The following is a 20,278-nucleotide window of genomic DNA, read 5'->3' as shown; positions in this document are numbered from 1 at the left end:
GAAGATCACTTTAAACTAATCAGAAATACACTCTATTGAGGTATTTCACTCACGTGACTAAGTCATGTGATGCTGCCATTTTGGACGGCACGGCTCAAATCGGTTTGAATGTGAGGAAGGCGACAAATGAAAAACATAAAAGAAAAAGGAGCGAGATGCAGAAAACACCTTCACTATCCAGCGACGTAGGGCATTTACAGGGCGAGCAGAGGGAGAGGTATTTGCAAAAATTGAGGTTAGCAGGTTTAGAGAACGACGTTTACCTGCTTCCACCAGGACTGTTCACTGACAGCTAAGATTTGTTCACATTTTCATTTACTTTCGGTCCTCAGGATAAACAAAATGTTATCAAATGTCATTGAAATAACTTCTTAGTCTGTTGAGACATGGCCCGTTGTAAGTTTTTCCTTTACTGTATTTACTAGTTTACTGAGCGCGCTCCGGGGCTGGTCGGCGCTAGCTAGCGCTCCGGGGCTGGCCGGCGCTAGCTAGCACTCCGGGGCTAGCTAGCGCTCCAGGGCTGGCCGGGGCTAGCTAGTGCTCCGGGGCTAGCTAGCGCTCCGGGGCTGGCCGGGGCTAGCTAGCACTCCGGGGCTGGCTCGCTCAGTAAACTAGTAAATACAGTAAAGGAAAAACTTGAGACTGAAAGGTTTTAACAGTCATCCAAATGACTGAACGTAAACGTTGCTACAGCAACATACTAGGTACTATGATGTTGACATTAGCTAGCTTGCCGTCCAAAATGGCGGACACCGGGGCGTCACGTGACCCTGTGACGTCAGGTGAAATACCTCAATACATTGCTAATGTGGTAAATGACTATTCTAGCTGCAAATGTCTGGTTTTTGGTGCAATATCTCCATAGGTGTATAGAGGCCCATTTCCAGCAGCTCTCACTCCAGTGTTCTAATGGTACAATGTGTTTGCTCATTGCCTCAGAAGTAGTGTTGCCACCTGTCCCGGTTTTTCCTGATTGTCCCGGATTTTCATGGTCTGTCCCGGAAAAAAAAAAAAAAAAATCCGGGACACTGAATGTCCCGGTTTTTTGTACATGATGGGCAAAATGTGTATTTCAACTTGCGAGCCAGCTGAGAACCAGTTTGCTTTTCCATAGCTCGCCCGTGCTAAGCGCCACTAAGCGGAGCCACGTCATCACGTCGCTGAATACGTCATTACGTCGCTGTATACGTCACTTACGTCGCTGTATACGTCAGTTACGGCGCTACGTTTACATAAACCTTGGCGCGAATATCAAAGCAAAAACACGGAAGAAGCAGCAGTAACAACAATAATAATAACTAGACCGGACAATTCCCCGGGGGAAATTGTGAGAGGATGCAGTGCGCGAAGCAATTCGGTCACGCATGTTCGCTGGCCATGAATGCGTGACCCGCAATGATGTTTCAATGCAATGATTATGTGTGTGATTGAGACAGCAGCCGTCATGAAGAAGAGCTATTCAAGAGTATAACCAAAGTGACTACAGGCGGAAATTAGCATGTACTGCTATAACCTGGGACAGACATCTGTCCTTACCACAAGGATAATGTTTAATTTGTGCACTGTCCCTTTTAAAAATAAAATAAACTCTAAGAAGAGTGTTTGTAGTTTGTATGTACGAACAGAAGTGTTCCTAATAAAGTGGGCGGCTAAGGTGAAGTGAATTTTGTGCTGTGTTTTACGAAGGACCAGGCCTCGAACAATGACAAATAACTCGACAACGGCAGCAGCTATTCACAAAATTCTTTCACAGTGAGCGCTAGAAGGGTCTCCTGAATAAAATGATGTATTTTTTTGTTTGTAGTCTTAAAAATAACGACACTAGAGCGATTTAAAAACGAGTGACTTTTCTGTCCCGTTTATAATGCATGTCAATGAGCTAAGACACACAAGGTCTTGAATTTTGTGCTGTGTTTTACTACGGACCAGACCTCGAACAATGACAAATAACTCGACAACGGAAGCAGCTATTCACAAAATTCTTTCACAGTGAGCGCTAGAAGGGTCTCCTGAATAAAATGATGAATTTTTTTGTTTGTAGTCTTAAAAATAACGACACTAGAGCGATTTAAAAACGAGTGACTTTTCTCTCACGTTTATAATGCGTGTCAATGAGCTAAGAAACACAAGGTCTTGAATTTTGTGCTGTGTTTTACTACGGACCAGACCTCGAACAATGACAAATAACTCGACAACGGAAGAAGCTATTCACAAAATTCTTTCACAGTGAGCGCTAGAAGGGTCTCCTGAATAAAATGATGTATTTTTTTGTTTGTAGTCTTAAAAATAACGACACTAGAGCGATTTAAAAACGAGTGACTATTCTGTCCCGTTCATAATGCGTGTCAATGAGCTAAGACACACAAGGTCTTGAATTTTGTGCTGTGTTTTACTACGGACCAGACCTCGAACAATGACAAATAACTCGACAACGGAAGCAGCTATTCACAAAATTCTTTCACAGTGAGCGCTAGAAGGGTCTCCTGAATAAAATGATGTATTTTTTTGTTTGTAGTCTTAAAAATAACGACACTAGAGCGATTTAAAAACGAGTGACTTTTCTCTCACGTTTATAATGCGTGTCAATTAGGCCTGTCAGCTGCCCTGTCCTCAGTTTGATGCTTGTCATTCAAAAACCGTAAATCCTATCGTTTAGGTAGACACATTGTGTGAATCAGGACAAGTTTTCCTACTACTTTTGAGAAAATCATGTCTGTAGAGTGAAATTTGTGGATGAAAACACAGTTTAAGCGAGAAAGTTTGAGCTTTATTTTCAACCTCTCTCCACTCTAAGTTAACAAGCTTCACTGGTGTGTAACGCAATAGACACCCATTCAAAAGCCGGATTTTCTCCCAGAACCCACATGGCGGTTGAGCCGGGACTGAACCGAAAGTGTAGAACCTAGCAGAAAAGTTGAATGCCAGATCCACAGAGGAGAAGTTTTCCTACGTTTTAGAGTTTGAATCACGTCTCTAGGTTAAAGCATGCCAGAGCAGCGGACGTTTGAAAAACGTTGAAAAAGAGCTTTTTTTTCAATTAATTCCATAGAAATGAATGGGGTTTTTTGGGGCGATTTTTTCGCGACTACGTCACGAAAAAATCGTATTCTGTAGAGAAAAGTAATAGCATAGCGAGTCCGATCGAGCCGCACGTTTTGATATATTGTTTGTCTGTGTGCGACGTACGGTTATTGAGTTATTCGAAATCAAAATTTGCGTAGGAATAAGAAGAAGAAGAAGAGAAATACGTAGAAGAACAATAGTTGCAGTGCTTTGCACTGCAACCTATGGGCTCCCCTAGGGGAGCCCATAGGTTGCTGTGCTGCAGCACTGCATCCTAATAATAATAATGGATGACTTCGCGTTTGTACAGCTGCTGCTTCTCGGCGCTTAAAAATGGCGATCTTTCATGGTCTTGTTATTGTTGTTGGTCTTAACAACTCCGCCCCCCCCCGCTGACATAAGCAGTTCTTTCCTCTGGCCCAGCAGAGAGTTGGTGCTAGCCTGGAACCGGCTTGGACTGATAAAAGAAACAGACTCTCTGTTGCAGTGGTGAAGGCTGAGCTTCAAGTCAGGCTAAACTTTCAGTTGTCCTGTACTGAGTTCAAGACATTCATTGAAAATCAGCCAGGACTCACAGCAGCAGCAAAGAAAAACACCAAATATAAATGGAAGATTAGGTAAGGTTTTGGTGAATTAAATGAAATAGTGTAGTGTAGTACATACTCCTGTATGTACCAAGTTATATCAGTTACATGTCCTCCTATGTATTTGTTTAGCCAAGAGCAGCAGAGGCACAAGCAAGCACAAGCAAAGCACGCACCACACTCTAAGCAATCAGGTAAGCTGTTTGACACTATGCCTTACACTGTTACATTCAGGTATTCTTAGATACAATGAAAAATTAGATTATTTATTTTTATTCCACATAAGCAAACAAACAGAACTTAATTATGTATTTCCCTTTTACCTGTGCCCACTACTGCCCCCAGGTGTCCACAACCAAAAACTGTTGGAAATAAACCAAAATACTGAAGACCTAGCCTAGTAAACTAGACCCACCCGCCTAGCAGCCAAAAATATTTTTACCTAGCGAATGGGTCTAGCCTCGCACCATGTAAACAAAAACACTCCGGGCATCAAATCGTGCCCGCCAATCACAACGCAAGGTTTTTGTTTGGATTCTTTGGGCGGCCTTTTGCAGGAGTGACGACAAAGCTGGGCGACGCTGGAGAAAGCGCAGCAGGAAAGATGGCTACGGCTAGTGAACAGCGCGCGTTTGACTCCGCTTTGGAATCAGTTTTAGAAGAATTAGACTTGGAGTTTTCGTTGAAACATGAGCAGGAAGAGGCTCTCCGCTCATTCCTTTTCAAGAAGGACGTTTTCGCTGTTTTGCCGACCGGCTATGGCAAAAGTCTGATCTACCAGCTGGCTCCGCTCGTAGCCAAAAGGATGGGGCTAGTTTGTGCAGTACGAAGAATTAATAAACAGCTTTGAAACATTACTTTTTGATTGTTTCTTATTTTCCCGTTATTTTAAATTTAAGGGAAATTATTTCACCAAACACCACTAAATAAAAACTCTCAAAAACAGTTTAAGCAAACCCTTGAAAAACACTTGGAAAAAAAAAAAGAGTGTATGTTATGTATGTGGTACAGACTCCAAACTTGCGGTCATTATCTCCAAACTTCTTAATATCTAGAACCTGTTTATTAATTAATACGCATTTTGAAAAATTATTTATTTCAAGGCCTCCCCCACTGCTTTCTGTCGCTCTGACTACGTCACAGTCACTGTTGCGCTGATTGGTCAGAGCGTTGGCCTATACGCACAGAGACAGTTTGAAAGACAGCGGTTTGTTCCTCCTACCCGCTTCGGAAATGTCTACGGATCGAGGCCAGACTAAATATTCACATTTAGTCTGGCTTGCCAGGCTACTGAAGACCTGCTATATTATGTAAAGCAATTAACTGAACAAATAACTAGCAACAGCGTCATTTTTACTAATTAGAGCAATACAGTTTCAGCGTAGAAGGGCGATTTTTGTCTTGGGTTAGATGTGTGAAGGGCGCCGTTGCTTACAAGCAAAAAGGTCGATTGGATGGTCGAAATGTCCAGGATTTTTGTCAGACACAGGTGGCAACCCTACTCAGAAGGCTAATGGAGGATTAGAAAACCCTTGTACAATCATGTTAGCACAGCTGAAAACAGTTGAGCTCTTTAGAGAAGCTATAAAACTGACCTTCCTTTGAGCAGATTGAGTTTCTGGAGCATCACATTTGTGGGGTCGATTAAATGCTCAAAATGGCCAGAAAAATGTCTCGACTATATTTTCGATTCATTTTACAACTTATGGTGGGAAATAAAAGTGTGACTTTTCATGGAAAACACAAAATTGCCTGGGTGACCCCAAACTTTTGAACGGTAGTGTAGAAACTACATAGCAAGCTGTCGAGCTCCTTCAAGGGAAAGACTGTTGTGTCTCTTTCCTCCTTAACTTCAGCAAGAAATCTTTTGAAAACTTTCATGTCGTACTTATTTTTTAAGGTTTTTTTTTCCTTGTTGTTGTCCTTGTATAAACAAGTGAATTTCTTCACTCAGGAGTGAATTTCTTCGACAATTTCAGCTTGTTCAATGACGTCTGTGTCTGATAAATAATCTGGATAATAAAATTCACTTTCACTGTGTTCAGGCGTGTCACTCATTTTTCAAAGTAACAATTCAGAGCAAAATGAAAACAGCGGAAGCGAGCGAAATGGCTCCGGGGCTGCATACGTCTTTTTCTGGACTGGATTCAAAAATCCATATCTGCACAGTCACGTGACTTTTCCCAATGGTTTTATTCAGAGCGTGTGCGTGGGTCCGTACGGGTCATATGATAATGAACAACAAATCTCTTGCTTAATGACCTCATGCATTACATACACTACCGTTCAAAAGTTTGGGGTCACCCAGACAATTTTGTGTTTTCCATGAAAAGTCACACTTTTATTTACCACCATAAGTTGTAAAATGAATAGAAAATATAGTCGAGACATTTTTCTGGCCATTTTGAGCATTTAATCGACCCCACAAATGTGATGCTCCAGAAACTCAATCTGCTCAAAGGAAGGTCAGTTTTATAGCTTCTCTAAAGAGCTCAACTGTTTTCAGCTGTGCTAACATGATTGTACAAGGCTTTTCTAATCATCCATTAGCCTTCTGAGGCAATGAGCAAACACATTGTACCATTAGAACACTGGAGTGAGAGTTGCTGGAAATGGGCCTCTATACACCTATGGAGATATTGCACCAAAAACCACACATTTGCAGCTAGAATAGTCATTTACCACATTAGCAATGTATAGAGTGTATTTCTGATTAGTTTAAAGTGATCTTCATTGAAAAGAACAGTGCTTTTCTTTCAAAAATAAGGAAATTTCAAAGTGACCCCAAACTTTTGAACGGTAGTGTATATACAAGTGAAGAAAAAAGGAAATTTAGGCTACAAATCTGATACTTGCCCTTCCTTTTTGCGAAGTATTCCAAGAAGTATTCATTGTTTTCCACTGTGTGTTACTTAAAAATGGTCATATATTAAAAATGCTTATTGAGTGAGTTAGGTCGGGCCGGATGGGAAAATATCTGGCTTTTGGTTATTTGTATGGACCTCACGTACAGCATGACCTCGAGCCAAATATTTTCCCGTTCGGCCCGACCTAACTCACTCAATAAGTACATAATATTTATTACACACACGGACCACTTTTTCCATGAAAAAAAACCCCCAAACAAACATCTGTTCTATTTTCTTCTAGCGGGTTTATTGGTAGCATGCAATATTGTTACCATATTACTTATCCTCCATGTATTACACCACTCTCCCCAACAGAGAATGAGTGTGCAATATTGTTATAATACTGCATGTTGTCAAGACAACATGACGTCACACATGAAGATCCAATGACAAAACTTTTCTGCTGCACATGCGCACAATCATTTCTTTGTTGGCCGGGAGAGAGAGAAGACGGGGTTAATTCAGTGCTCGGATTAAGCACTAAATAAATAAACGGAAACTAAAGACGCACTGAACACCTGAAAGGCTCCCAAAACTTCATTATACCATATATTCTTCACACATATTTACAAGAGATAAACATACCAATGGACATCGAAAAACTGGAAAAGCGACATGTCAAATCAAGTTTATTTGTATAGCGCTTTTAACAAACATTGTCGCAAAGCAGCTTTACAGAATTTGAACGACTTAAAACATGAGCTAATTTTATCCCTAATCTATCCCCAATGAGCAAGCCTGTGGTGACGGTGGCAAGGAAAAACTCCCTCAGACGACATGAAGAAACCTTGAGAGGAACCAGACTCAAAAGGGAACCCATCCTCATTTGGGCAACAACAGACAGCATGACTATAACATTAACAGTTTAACATGAAGACAGTTTCATTGATGGAAACTTGAGTGTAGTCCTCAGCCATAAAAGCATTACTGTAGCAACAAAAAGCAGATTAGGTACTCCGGTCAACTAATCACGGGCCCTAGGACCTGGTGCGTATCCTCCATACTAAATACAGTGAGACCTAATCTTCTAAGAAACAAAGCTGTGAAAACAGGACCACCGAACCAATCAGGAAACTAAAGATAAAAAAGGAAAAAAGTCTTCTGGAGGTCTTTTTCCTGAGTCTGTTGTTCTTCGTTCTTCTGCTGGGTTGTCGGAGATGTAAAATTTCCGCGCTAGTGAGTGACTGTGACAGTTTGTTCACAAACATGGCGGCGAGGTTTGCTTCATTAAAAGCAGAAGATTTAAAATGAAAGACATGCTGAACTCCCGAAAGGCTACCAAAACTTCACTGGATTTTCTTCATGCATTTAATCTTCTGCATTAAACATATAGCAAAACTGGAAAAGACACATGTCAGAGATGTAAAACTTCCACGCTGGTGAGTGACTGTGACAGTTTGTAAACAAAAATGGCGGCGAGGTTTGCTTCATTAAAAGTGGAAGATTTAAAGAGACAGATGTGCTGAACACCCGAAAGGCTACAAAAACTTCACTGGATGTTCTTCACGCAAATTTACAAGAGAAAAACAGACCAACGGACACTGAAAAACTGGAAAAGAGGGCAATAGTGGAAATTTTGTCAACGTTCTACTTGGAGGTGAGGAAAAGTGACAGAGACTTTTACAAGAGGACTTCACTTGTGGACTTCGCTCAGCAAAGCCCTTTTGTTTTGAACAACTGCAGTGTAACAATTAACTACGACCAAAAGTAACTTCGAACTTGAACTGTCGACCTGGACATAGCTTGTACTGTATATCAGTTGGGTTGATGTTCAGGCTTTTTGGACTTATACCATTTTTATTGTTAGAACTCTGACTCTGTACAGTACACTGGATTGACAGAATCAGCATTCGATCAGAATCAGCATTCAATATTGGTAAGTTACCGCCCTGTTCTTAGCTTTTTGTAAAATCTATAATTGTTCCATCGAATGTGTATGTATAATAATAATAATAATAATAATAATAATAATGGGCGGCACGGTGGTGTAGTGGTTAGCGCTGTCGCCTCACAGCAAGAAGGTCCTGGGTTCGAGCCCCGGGGCCGGCGAGGGCCTTTCTGTGTGGAGTTTGCATGTTCTCCCCGTGTCCGCGTGGGTTTCCTCCGGGTGCTCCGGTTTCCCCCACAGTCCAAAGACATGCAGGTTAGGTTAACTGGTGACTCTAAATTGACCGTGAGTGTGAATGGTTGTCTGTGTCTATGTGTCAGCCCTGTGATGACCTGGCGACTTGTCCAGGGTGTACCCCGCCTTTCGCCCGTAGTCAGCTGGAATAGGCTCCAGCTTGCCTGTGACCCTGTAGAAGGATAAAGCGGCTAGAGATAATGAGATGAGATGAGATAATAATAATAATAATATTGGCTGGCTTTTTTCATAGTATATCAGATATATTCCATTCAGCTACTCCTCATCTTCATGTTCAATACCATGCTAGCTGAATGGAATATCTCTGATACACTATGAACAAAAGCCAGCCAATATTCTTTAATTACATAAGGAAATTAATACTGGAATGGAGCCCCATACTTAAGCGAAATGCATTGACCTGATTTTTGACGGCTTGACTGTACAACATCTGTATTTCTGAATGTGTCCCACCATCGGAAACCTGATCGTAAGTGCAAGGCAATGCATCTCAAACACTTGACCATCACACAATGAAATTTGTATCTTTAATTACATAAGACAGATGTGTTTTTATCCAGCGCTTATTTTTAATTTGCTTTTTACAAATAATGTGGGATGATTTACCAACACATTTGACATAAAATATTCACAAGAGTTTCATATAAAACTAGCTTGTGGCCGCGAGGGTGTGGTCGGGCGTCGGCTGTGAACAGTGAGGAGTCAGGTTGAACCAGCAAGTAATGTGTGACGAGGTACACTTGTGTCTAATTACTGGCTGTCTATTAATGTGTGTCTCTGTGTGTCTTTCAGATAGCCAGTACCGAGAGAGAGCTGGATCTCCCCCATGTGCGTGTCTGTGTGTGAACGGTTCAATCACTGAGAAGTGTAGAGTAAATAAAAAGCACACCTTGAATTCTGGCATCTGTCTCCAGTTCCTCGTTTCTCACCCTGATAAAGGTGTTATAATTAAAACAGTTTTATTAGTCCGCTCGCTTGCTGGACAGTTGATCGTTTCTGTCATGTAATGGCGATAGATGGATGTAAGTTTCAGAGCTGTTTGGACCACTCTGGAATCTTGCAACATCGGCGAACAAATCAATGAAAAATCGGCTTTTATCAGTAAAATGGAAGCTTTTATTTTTTAATCATTTTTCACTTAAAAGAGATGATTAGTAGTTCAACAGAATAAGGCCTTTATGGAGATTACCGTGAGCTGGCCTAGTGGTTAGCACGTCCAGTTTTTGACCGGTGAAATTGTGAGTTCTACTCACGGTCGGATCATACCAAAGACCATCGTAAAAATGGTACCTACTGCCATCTGGCGAGACACCGCAATACAGATGTGAATGAGTCAAACTCTTGCGGTTACCAGAGGACCAGACCCCCACTATAATCCTGGCTATGTAACAGGCGAGAGGCCGAGGGTTACAGAAACGGAGATCAACGCTGCCCAATGTGCCTTGTGGCATGGGAAGGAATTTTTTATGGAGATTAATATTTGTTGAACAGCTGGTATATACTGTATGGTCGGGTTTTGCAGCACCTGTCCCTATGGAAGCCATATGGCAAGTCATAAAAAAAGAAATAGTTTCGCTGTAGGAGTTTGACTTTTGGAGCCCACTGTCTTAAACTCCAACAAAACTCTTTATGACAATAATGCTGTCGGAGGTGGGGGTGTGGTTTAGTGGAAGTCTGTTTAACAATTAGCTAATTAACATGACAAACCTGACACCTCTCTGTACTCGCTCTATCAATGGTCTGTCTGTCTGTCTCTCTCTCTCTTTCTCTCTGGAGTAGTGAGATGAAGCTGTGTGAGGCAAAAAGAAGTGAAGAGCTGACTGGGCAAAATATAAATCTAATATACCACTCAACGCCAGCCAATATTATTTAATTATTATCCATACAAGACACTTTTTCCATGGAATAAAAACGTGTTCTATTCCCTTCTGGTGAGTTTATTGATGGCATGCAATATTGTTATCATATCGCTTATCCTACATGTATTACGCCACTCTCCCCAATGGAGAATGAGCGTGCAATATTCTGATAATATTGCACGCTGTCAAGATAACACGATGTCGCATTTCGGAGCTCATGCGAAGATCCAGTGACAAAACTTCTGCTGCTCATGCGCACAATCATTTCTTTGTTGGCTGGGAAAGTAGCCTAGTAAACTAGACCCACCCGCCTAGCGGCCAAAAATATTTTTGCCTAGCGAGTGGGTCTAGCCTCGCACCATATAAACAAAAACACCCCGGGCATCAAATCGTGCCCGCCAATCACAACGCAAGGTTTTTGTTTGGATTCTTTGGGCGGGCTTTTGCAGGAGTGACGACAAAGCTGCGCGACGCTGGAGAAAGCGCAACAGGAAAGATGGCTACGGCTAGTGAACAGCGCGCGTTTGACTCCGCTTTGGAATCAGTTTTAGAAGAATTAGACTTGGAGTTTTCGCTGAAACATGAGCAGGAAGAGGCTCTCCGCTCATTCCTTTTCAAGAAGGACGTTTTCGCTGTTTTGCCAACCTGCTATGGCAAAAGTCTGATCTACCAGCTGGCTCCGCTCGTAGCCAAAAGGATGGCCTAGTTTGTGCAGTACGAAGAATTAATAAACAGCTTTGAAACATTACTTTTTGATTGTTTCTTATTTCCCCGTTATTTTAAATTTAAGGGAAATTATTTCACCAAACACCACTAAATAAAAACTCTCAAAAACAGTTTAAGCAAACCCTTGAAAAACACTTGGGAAAAAAAAAATGAGTGTATGTTATGTATGTGGTACAGACTCCAAACTTGTGGTCATTATCTCCAAACTTCTTAATATCTAGAACCTGTTTATTAATTAATACGCATTTTGAAAAATTATTTATTTCAAGGCCTCCCCCACTGCTTTCTGTCGCTCTGACTACGTCACAGTCACTGTTGCGCTGATTGGTCAGAGCGTTGGCCTATACGCACAGTTTGAAAGACAGCGGGTTGTTCCTCCCACCCCCTTCGGAAATGTCTACGGATCGAGGTCAGACTAAATATTCACATTTAGTCTGGCTTGCCAGGCTACTGGGAAAGAGGAGACGGGGTTAATCCAGTGCTAGGTTTAAGCACTAAATAAATAAACTGAAAACTGAAACTAAAGACGCACTGAACACCTGAAAGGCTCCCAAAACTTGATTATATGTTCTTCACACATATTTACAAGCGATAAACATACCAACGGACATCGAAAAACTGGAAAAGCGACACATCGGAGATGTAAAACTTCTGCGCTAATGAGTGACTTGGACAGTTTGTAAAAAAAAAAAAAAATGGCGGCCAGGTTGGCTTCATTAAAAGCGGAAGATTTAAAGTGAAAGACACGCTGAACTCCCGAAAGGCTACCAAAACTTCACTGGATTTTCTTCATGCATTTAATCTTCTGCATTAAACATATAGCAAAAGTGGAAAAGACACACGTCGGAGATGTAAAACTTCCACGCTACTGAGTGACTGTGACAGTTTGTAAACAAAAATGACGGCGAGGTTTGCTTCATTAAAAGTGGAAGATTTAAAGAGACAGATGTGCTGAACACCTGAAAGGCTACAAAAACTTCACTGGACATTCTTCATGCAAATTTACAAGAGAAAAACAGACCAACGGACACTGAAAAACTGGAAAAGAGAGCAATAGTGGAAATTTTGTCAACGTTCTACTTGGAGGTGAGGAAAAGTGACGGAGACTTTTACAAGAAGACTTCACTTGTGGACTTCACTCAGCAAAGCCCTTTTGTTTTGAACAACCGCACTGTAACAGTTAACTACGACCAAAAGTAACTTCGAACTTGAACTGTCTACCTGGATATACACTACCGTTCAAAAGTTTGGGGTCACTTTGAAATGCCCTTATTTTTGAAAGAAAAGCACTGTTCTTTTCAACGAAGATCACTTTAAACTAATCAGAAATCCACTCTATACATTGCTAATGTGGTAAATGACTATTCTAGCTGCAAATGTCTGGTTTTTGGTGCAATATCTCCATAGGTGTATAGAGGCCCATTTCCAGCAACTCTCACTCCAGTGTTCTAATGGTACAATGTGTTTGCTCATTGCCTCAGAAGGCTAATGGATGATTAGAAAACCCTTGTACAATCATGTTAGCACAGCTGAAAACAGTTGAGCTCTTTAGAGAAGCTATAAAACTGACCTTCCTTTGAGCAGATTGAGTTTCTGGAGCATCACATTTGTGGGGTCGATTAAATGCTCAAAATGGCCAGAAAAATGTCTCGACTATATTTTCTATTCATTTTACAACTTATGGTGGTAAATAAAAGTGTGACTTTTCATGGAAAACACAAAATTGTCTGGGTGACCCCAAACTTTTGAACGGTAGTGTAGCTTGTATATCAGTTGGGTTGTTGTTCAGGCTTTTTGGACTTTTGTTCAAGTCAAGTTTGTTTGTACGTATAGCGCGTTTAACAATAGACACTGTCCCAAAGCAGCTTTATAGAATCTGAATGACCCAAGACATATGAGCCAATTTTATCCCTAATCTACCCCAGCGAGCAAGCCTGTGGCGACGGCGGCACGGAAAAATTCCCCCAGACGGCACGAGGAAGAAACCTCGAGAGGAACCAGACTCAAAAGGGAACCCATCCTCACCTGGACAACAACAGGCAACATGACTACAATAACATTAACAGTTTTAACATGAAGTCAGTTTCGTTGATGTTATAAACTCTTCATTGATGGAAACTTGAGTGCAAAACTGTTCATGACAACTGCAGTCCTAAAGTTAGCAAGTCAACTATAGTCCTCAGCCATAAAAGCATTACTGTAAGAGTCCAGAGCGTCCTCCAGGTGTGACTTTCAACTGGCCGTATGGGGCCGTCCTCCACAGTTCCATTTTTATTGTTAGAACTCTGACTCTGTACAGTACATTGGATTGACAGAACATTGAATTACATTCGATCATCATTCAATATTGCTAAGTTACCGTCCTGTTCTTAACTTTTTGTAAAATTTATAATTGTTCCATCGAATGTGTATGTGTAATAATCTCATTCTCATCTCATCTCATTATCTCTAGCCGCTTTATCCTGTTCTACAGGGTCGCAGGCAAGCTGGAGCCTATCCCAGCTGACTACGGGTGAAAGGCGGGGTTCACCCTGGACAAGTCGCCAGGTCATCACAGGGCTGACACATAGACACAGACAACCATTCACACTCACATTCACACCTACGGTCAATTTAGAGTCACCAGTTAACCTAACCTGCATGTCTTTGGACTGTGGGGGAAACCGGAGCACCCGGAGGAAACCCACGCGGACACGGGGAGAACATGCAAACTCCGCACAGAAAGGCCCTCGCCGGCCACGGGGCTCGAACCCGGACCTTCTTGCTGTGAGGCGACAGCGCTAACCACTACACCACCATGCCGCCCCATGTGTAGTAATAATAATAATAATAATAATATTGGCTGGCTTTATTCGTGGTATATCAAAAAAATTCCATTCAGCTACTTGTCTTCAACTCGTTCAATATCATGCTAGCTGAATGGAATATATCTGATATACCACGAATAAAGCCAGCCAATATTATTCCATTACAGTATGTCATGGTTTTGGTTTTCCATGTCCCGGATGGAGCTCGTATGAAAAATACAAGTGGCTTATTTCCCAGTAAAACACGCATGTCCATATATATATATACATATATATATGTAAGAGAAGATATACCAAGCTCCGCCTCCTCTCTATTTCCAAACACAATTGTTTTGGCAAGCTGCTGGAGAGACAGGATGCGTTAAAAGGGAGATGATTAGCAAAGTAACTGAAATAAATGTACTGGTGATGTCAAACAGACTGTCAGCACTGGTGAGACTCCTAATTCAAGCTCAGCTCCAATTACAGAACATAAAGGAGCCTGCACGAACTACTAAACCCACAAACGTAGATGAAGATCTAATGGCACTGCTAATGAGACAGATGTAAGGGTATGAATACGCATCACTGCTTTGTTTTGCTCATGAGGTAGCCGAAAAAGGACAGACCCATCCCTACATCCATTTTACAGCAATTCTTTTTCTTACAGAACAGATATGATTTCAGTGTGTGTGTGTGTGTGTGTACACTCACTCGTAAGGGTCGCTGGGGTCAGGTCCCTGGAGCTCAGGAGGGATAGGGATGCGTTTGTAGTACATCTCCCAGTCAAAGGCTCCTCGCATAGCATCCCCAGCTTGAGCCTCGTATCCAAAGTGGTTGTGGTCGATGACGTCAATCATGGGACACACGATGGTCTTGGAGTTCTGGGCTATCTGGTCTGAGGGATTGACAAAGTGAAAAGAAAGAAGTGAGAGAGAGAGAGAGAGAGAGGGATGCAATGAATCAATGTTAGCCAGGCCCACATGCGTCATCTACATCCCTTGCGTTTCGTCTGCAGCGAAGGAAAAAAACCCAGAGTGACGGTGTTGGTGTGACGACCGTCTAGATGTCTGGGGAGTCTCGGTCCGTTTCTAGCTCGCTTGGCCTCTTTAGCTTGACTCGCCCCAGTGGGAGACTCGGAGAAATTGAAGCTGCCTGGCGATTAGAAACAATTACAGAGCTTCTAAGTGGGTTTGGTCCACAGAGGCACGGACACGAAGACCCCCGGCCTCCAGCGAGTCCGCTGCAGATAAGCTGGCCCAGATTTGTCACCCCGAAACCCTCCCTCGATGCTACTGCTCGACCGTGAGACACGGTGAGATGCGAACACGTGTTCGGATGCGGTGACACACGCTGTACAGCTAGTCAAGTCTCTTGCTTCTCCAAGCACGAAGCTGGAACACGGCAATGAGGGACGCAGAAGCAATTTACACTCGTGTCTTCATGTCCTTCAAGACCAGTATTTGTCTTGAACCAATGTCTGATCAAGACACTGTGTGAATTGTACAAGATATCACGTGAAAAGCTTTCGCTAACCATACAGTTTGATTCATGAATAAAATCTGTTTACTCGGAGCTTGTTTGTGGACACACTGCTACGTGCGTGTGTGTGTGTGTGTGGGCCAGCACAGTATGACGGACAGGAAAGAGGCTTCTCCTGAATAGCTTAAAACACACAAACAGGCTGCTTACTCGCGCCAGTATGGATACATCTATTGATTTTTAACCGTCTTTGGTCTTTACTCTGGCTTTACAAAAAACATTTGTGGTTCCTCGGGCAGATTTTTTTTTTAAATCTCTCTATTTCAGACACGGCTCTTAAACAGTGTTGATGTGGATACTCAGGATGTTTGCGCTGCTGCAGTCAGACGGCAGGAAAAACATTTCCAATTAACGATGAGGAGTGAGGGAAAAAAAAAACAGCAAAATGGGCTCAACGGCCTCATCTCACTGTGTGGGTGGACAACATCGGGTCGAATTGGAGACATGAAGCAATTGTGTGTGTGTGTGTGTGTGTGTGTGTGTGTGTGTGTGTGTGTGTGTGTGTGTGTGTGTGAGTTTATTTTGAGCATGGCTGGAGTGCAGTCTGAGAGGACGAATGCACAATCTGAAACAGATCACCAAAGTCTTGTCCAAGCGATATTTCTTGAGATCAATTAACTAATTAGCGCTTTGTGAGGGATGAGAGTGTCGACACGATGCTTGGCATTTAGCTGTGTAGTAAAAGCGCACTGTAAAGCGCACGCATTCTTCAGTGTGACATTAAACCCCGGACAAGCGGATGCGAAACGTGAATATAAGAGTGTACAGTATGTGGGAACAATTTCATTTGAAAGCATGGAACTGCACAGAAATGTTACGATCCCATGTCCGCGTCTAATTGTCTCAGTAATGGGGAGTAAACAAATGAACATTATCGACCCGTGAGTGATTTCACTCACTCGTAAGCTAGCGTTGGTTTTCAAGAACGCCAAAGGTGATACATTTTTGGTCCCTCCTACTCATCTCATCTCATCTCATTATCTCTAGCCGCTTTATCCTGTTCTACAGGGTCGCAGGCAAGCTGGAGCCTATCCCAGCTGACTACGGGCGAAAGGCGGGGTACACCCTGGACAAGTCGCCAGGTCATCACAGGGCTGACACATAGACACAGACAACCATTCACACTCACATTCACACCTACGGTCAATTTAGAGTCACCAGTTAACCTAACCTGCATGTCTTTGGACTGTGGGGGAAACCACCCGGAGGAAACCCACGCGGACACGGGGAGAACATGCAAACTCCGCACAGAAAGGCCCTCGCCGGCCACGGGGCTCGAACCCGGACCTTCTTGCTGTGAGGCGACAGCGCTAACCACTACACCACCGTGCCGCCGTCCCTCCTACTATAAATCAAAATCTGATTGGTTAATTCATCTGTCACTTCCGACATAAACATACACTGCCATGGCCTTCTGTCCCGTCAATGGTGTCCTAACCAATGAGCGAGCAGCTCTAAACTCTTCTCAGTCTAGAGACAACAAACAAAATAATCTCATTGGATAACTCGATTTTAATGTTTTCAGGACAGTGATTTCTGTCCTTTCATTTCTGAAGCAAATCTGATAGAAAATGAGGCCGAATTAGAATTCAAAGAGAATAATTAGTCATGAAATTATGAAAGAACGAAAGAAATTAAATGTAACATTTGAAATGCTGATCGGTTTGGGCTTCTCTGAAAGCCTAGAAGGCCCTGATGGTTCCCCTCTGCAAAAACCTGGCTAGCTAACACTAGATAAATAGACACTGTTCTTACTGAGAAAGTGCCTATAATGGACATGTTTAGCGAGCTGACACTGGGGGCGGGGGGTGTAAACTTCTGTGAATCATGAGTCTAGATGAGAATATAATTGAAAATGAGCACGGTCTGCCACTGAAGAGCGGGCGCTCGACTTTGTCAGCATCGGTTTAGCAAAGTTCAGGATAATTTAAACCAGTAGGTGGTGTTTTGAGCCGTTTCCAACCCATAAAAAGCTGATTTTTATAAAAATGGTGATTTTGTTAATATCAATATTAACATCAGCACTGAAGTGTTTCATCACAGTACAGACGTATCATTTAGTCTACGGCTCCAAAAACACTTTAAGCATAAAGCGTGTGTGTGTGTGTGTGTGTGTGTGTGTGTGCGCATGATAAAAGGTTTATTTCTTTTTTAAGCTCCATTACAGCACACTGGGACCATATACTCATCTCAACAGGCCACGGAATGGTGTTTTCAGAGCACAGACGTGTGACTGGGGAAGGGGTGTGTTTTGTGTAAGGAGGATGAGAGAGAGAGAGAGGGACAAGAAAGAGATGAGAGAGAGAGAGAGAGAGAGAGAGAGAGAGAGAGAGAGAGAGATGGACAAGAGAGAGACAATAGAGAGAGAGAGATGGAAGGGGACAGACAGAGATGGACAGAGAGAGAAAGAGAAAGGAAGAGGGAGGGAGAGAGAGAGGGAAAGGGAGAGAGAAGGAGGGGGAGAGGGAAAGAAAGGGAGAGAGAGAAAGGGGGGAGAGAGAGAGAGAAAGGGAGAGGGAGAGAGGAAGAGAGAAGGAGAGAGGAAGAGAGAAAGGGAGAGGGAGAGAGAAGGAGGGGAGAGGGAAAGAAAGGAAGAGAGAGAGAAGGAGAGGGAAAGAAAGGGAGGGAGAGAGAGAGACAAGGGAGGGGGGATGGACAAGAGAGAGACAACAGAGAGAGAGAGAGATGGAAGGGGACAGACAGAGAGGGACAGAGAGAGAGAAAGGGAGAGGGAAAGAAAGGGAGGGAGAGCAAGAAAGAGAGAGAAAGGGAGAGGGGGGAAGGGTGAGAGAAGGAAGGGGGAGAGGGGAAAGAAAGGGAGAGAGAGAGAAAGGGAGAGAGGAAGAGAGAAGGAGAGAGGAAGAGAGAAAGGGAGAGGGAGAGAGAAGGAGGGGAGAGGGAAAGAAAGGGAGAGAGAGAGAGAGAGAGAAGGAGAGGGAAAGAAAGGGAGAGAGAGAGAGAGAGAGAGAGAGAGACAAGGGAGGGGGGATGGACAAGAGAGAGACAACAGAGAGACAGAGAGATGGAAGGGGACAGACAGAGAGGGACAGAGAGAGAGAAAGGGAGAGAGAAAGAAAGGGAGGGAGAGCAAGAAAGAGAGAAAGGGAGAGGGAGGGAGGGAGGGAGAGATAAGGAAGGGGGAGAGGGGAAAGAAAGGGAGAGAGGGAGAGGGAAAGAAAGGGAGGGAGAGCGAGAAAGAGAGAGAAAGGGAGAGGGAGGGAGAGGGAAAGGGAGAGAGAAGGAAGGGGGAGAGGGAAAGAAAGGGAGAGAGGGAGAGGGAAAGAAAGGGAGGGAGGGAGAGAGAGAGAGGGAAAGAAAGGGAGAGAGAGAGCGAGAAAGAGAGAGAAAGGGAGAGGGAGGGAGAGGGAAAGGGAGAGAGAAGGAAGGGGGAGAGGGAAAGAAAGGGGGAAAGAGAGAGGGAGAGGGAAAGAAAGGGAGGGAGGGAGAGAGAGAGAGAGGGAAAGAAAGGGAGAGAGAGCGAGAGAGAGAGAGAGAGAATGTGAAAGAGAGAAATGCAGAGAGAAAGGAAAAGGCCACCTCATGATTCTTTTTTTTTTTTTTTTTATCAGCCCGGTGCAGGAGTGGCCAAGAAAGGCATTTGATTTGTGAAACTGGTCGATTTGGAGCAGAGAGATAAGTTCAAGTTTTCGGCAGAGTTTTTTTTTTTAAACGCCACTGCGATTGAAAAGCAGAAAGAAACTGAAATGTGCATGTCATGCTGTGGCGTCATGCTGTGGCGTCCCTCCTCTTTCCCTTCCTGCATTAACAAATAATCAGTGTATCAGTGAGCGTACCGAGCAGAGGGGGCAGCCAGTTGACGTTGGCCTCGCAGTGAGAGTCTAAGAAGGTGAGGACTTCCCCTTTGGCCACAGACGCTCCCAGGAGGCGTGTGCGTATCAAACCCTCGCGCTTCTTTGTGCGCACTATGCGCACTTTCGGAAATCTGGACATGTACTCCTCCAGACGAACGCCCAGGTGCTCTGAGACAGAGAGAGAGAGAGAGAGAGAGAGAGAGAGAGAATGATATTACAGTGCTGTTAATTATGACACGATTCACTTTACTTACTTGGAAGCAGTTTAATTAGTGTGAGCTGTTCAAAGCACTGTTCTCTCACATGCTACCGCGTAAGAGGGAACGGCTCACGTGAGGTTAAGTTCATCAGTGTGTGTGTGTGTGTGTGTGTGTGTGTGGTTTTGAAGTAGCAGCATGTTAATCGAATCTCAGTTTAGTTTCTCCATTCTCCAAGCCCCATTCAAGAGCATTAATGTTTAACGTCCCTTAAGATCCCCCCGCTGTTAACACTTAATTGAATTGTTGAATTGGCCCGTGTTTCTTGAATATTAACCAGTCGAAGCTGAAACTCCACCCGGGCCTCTATTTACAGCACGGCCTTCTTTCGCTTTCGCACTCCCTTTGCAGTTGCAATATAGGCTAAATGAATAATGCAACCTGCAAATCCAATTAGAAATTATTTAATAACACGGCGAGGCCTGCTGTGAGTTAACGGAGCTGAAACACGGCATTAAAAACAACACGTTTTATGTGGTGCAGTTCAATGACTGGAGGAAGAGGAAAGAAATATCCTCCACTGATGGTGTGAAAGAATTCATTAAACAAAAAAAAAAGAGGAAAATGAAATGGAGTCATGGAGGCTGTGGCGACTCG

General features: G+C 43.2%; 1 protein-coding gene across 1 annotated transcript in view; it reads right to left on the bottom strand.

Moving 5' to 3' along the window:
* galntl6 (polypeptide N-acetylgalactosaminyltransferase like 6) overlaps window positions 1-20,278 on the bottom strand; it is an 836,827-nt gene that overhangs the window by 193,789 nt on the left and 622,760 nt on the right. The window contains exons 5-6 of the mRNA XM_060926560.1: window positions 19,407-19,592; window positions 14,785-14,968 (exon numbers count right to left, since the gene is read on the bottom strand). Coding sequence (XP_060782543.1) covers window positions 14,785-14,968; window positions 19,407-19,592 — 370 coding nt within the window. The remainder of the gene's footprint in view (window positions 1-14,784; window positions 14,969-19,406; window positions 19,593-20,278) is intronic.

Source organism: Neoarius graeffei, chromosome 7 (genome assembly GCF_027579695.1).
Source record: "Neoarius graeffei isolate fNeoGra1 chromosome 7, fNeoGra1.pri, whole genome shotgun sequence".
Lineage (NCBI taxonomy): Eukaryota > Metazoa > Chordata > Actinopteri > Siluriformes > Ariidae > Neoarius > Neoarius graeffei.
The sequence above is the reverse complement of the archived record's forward strand: the minus strand, read 5'-3'. Positions and strand labels throughout refer to the sequence as shown.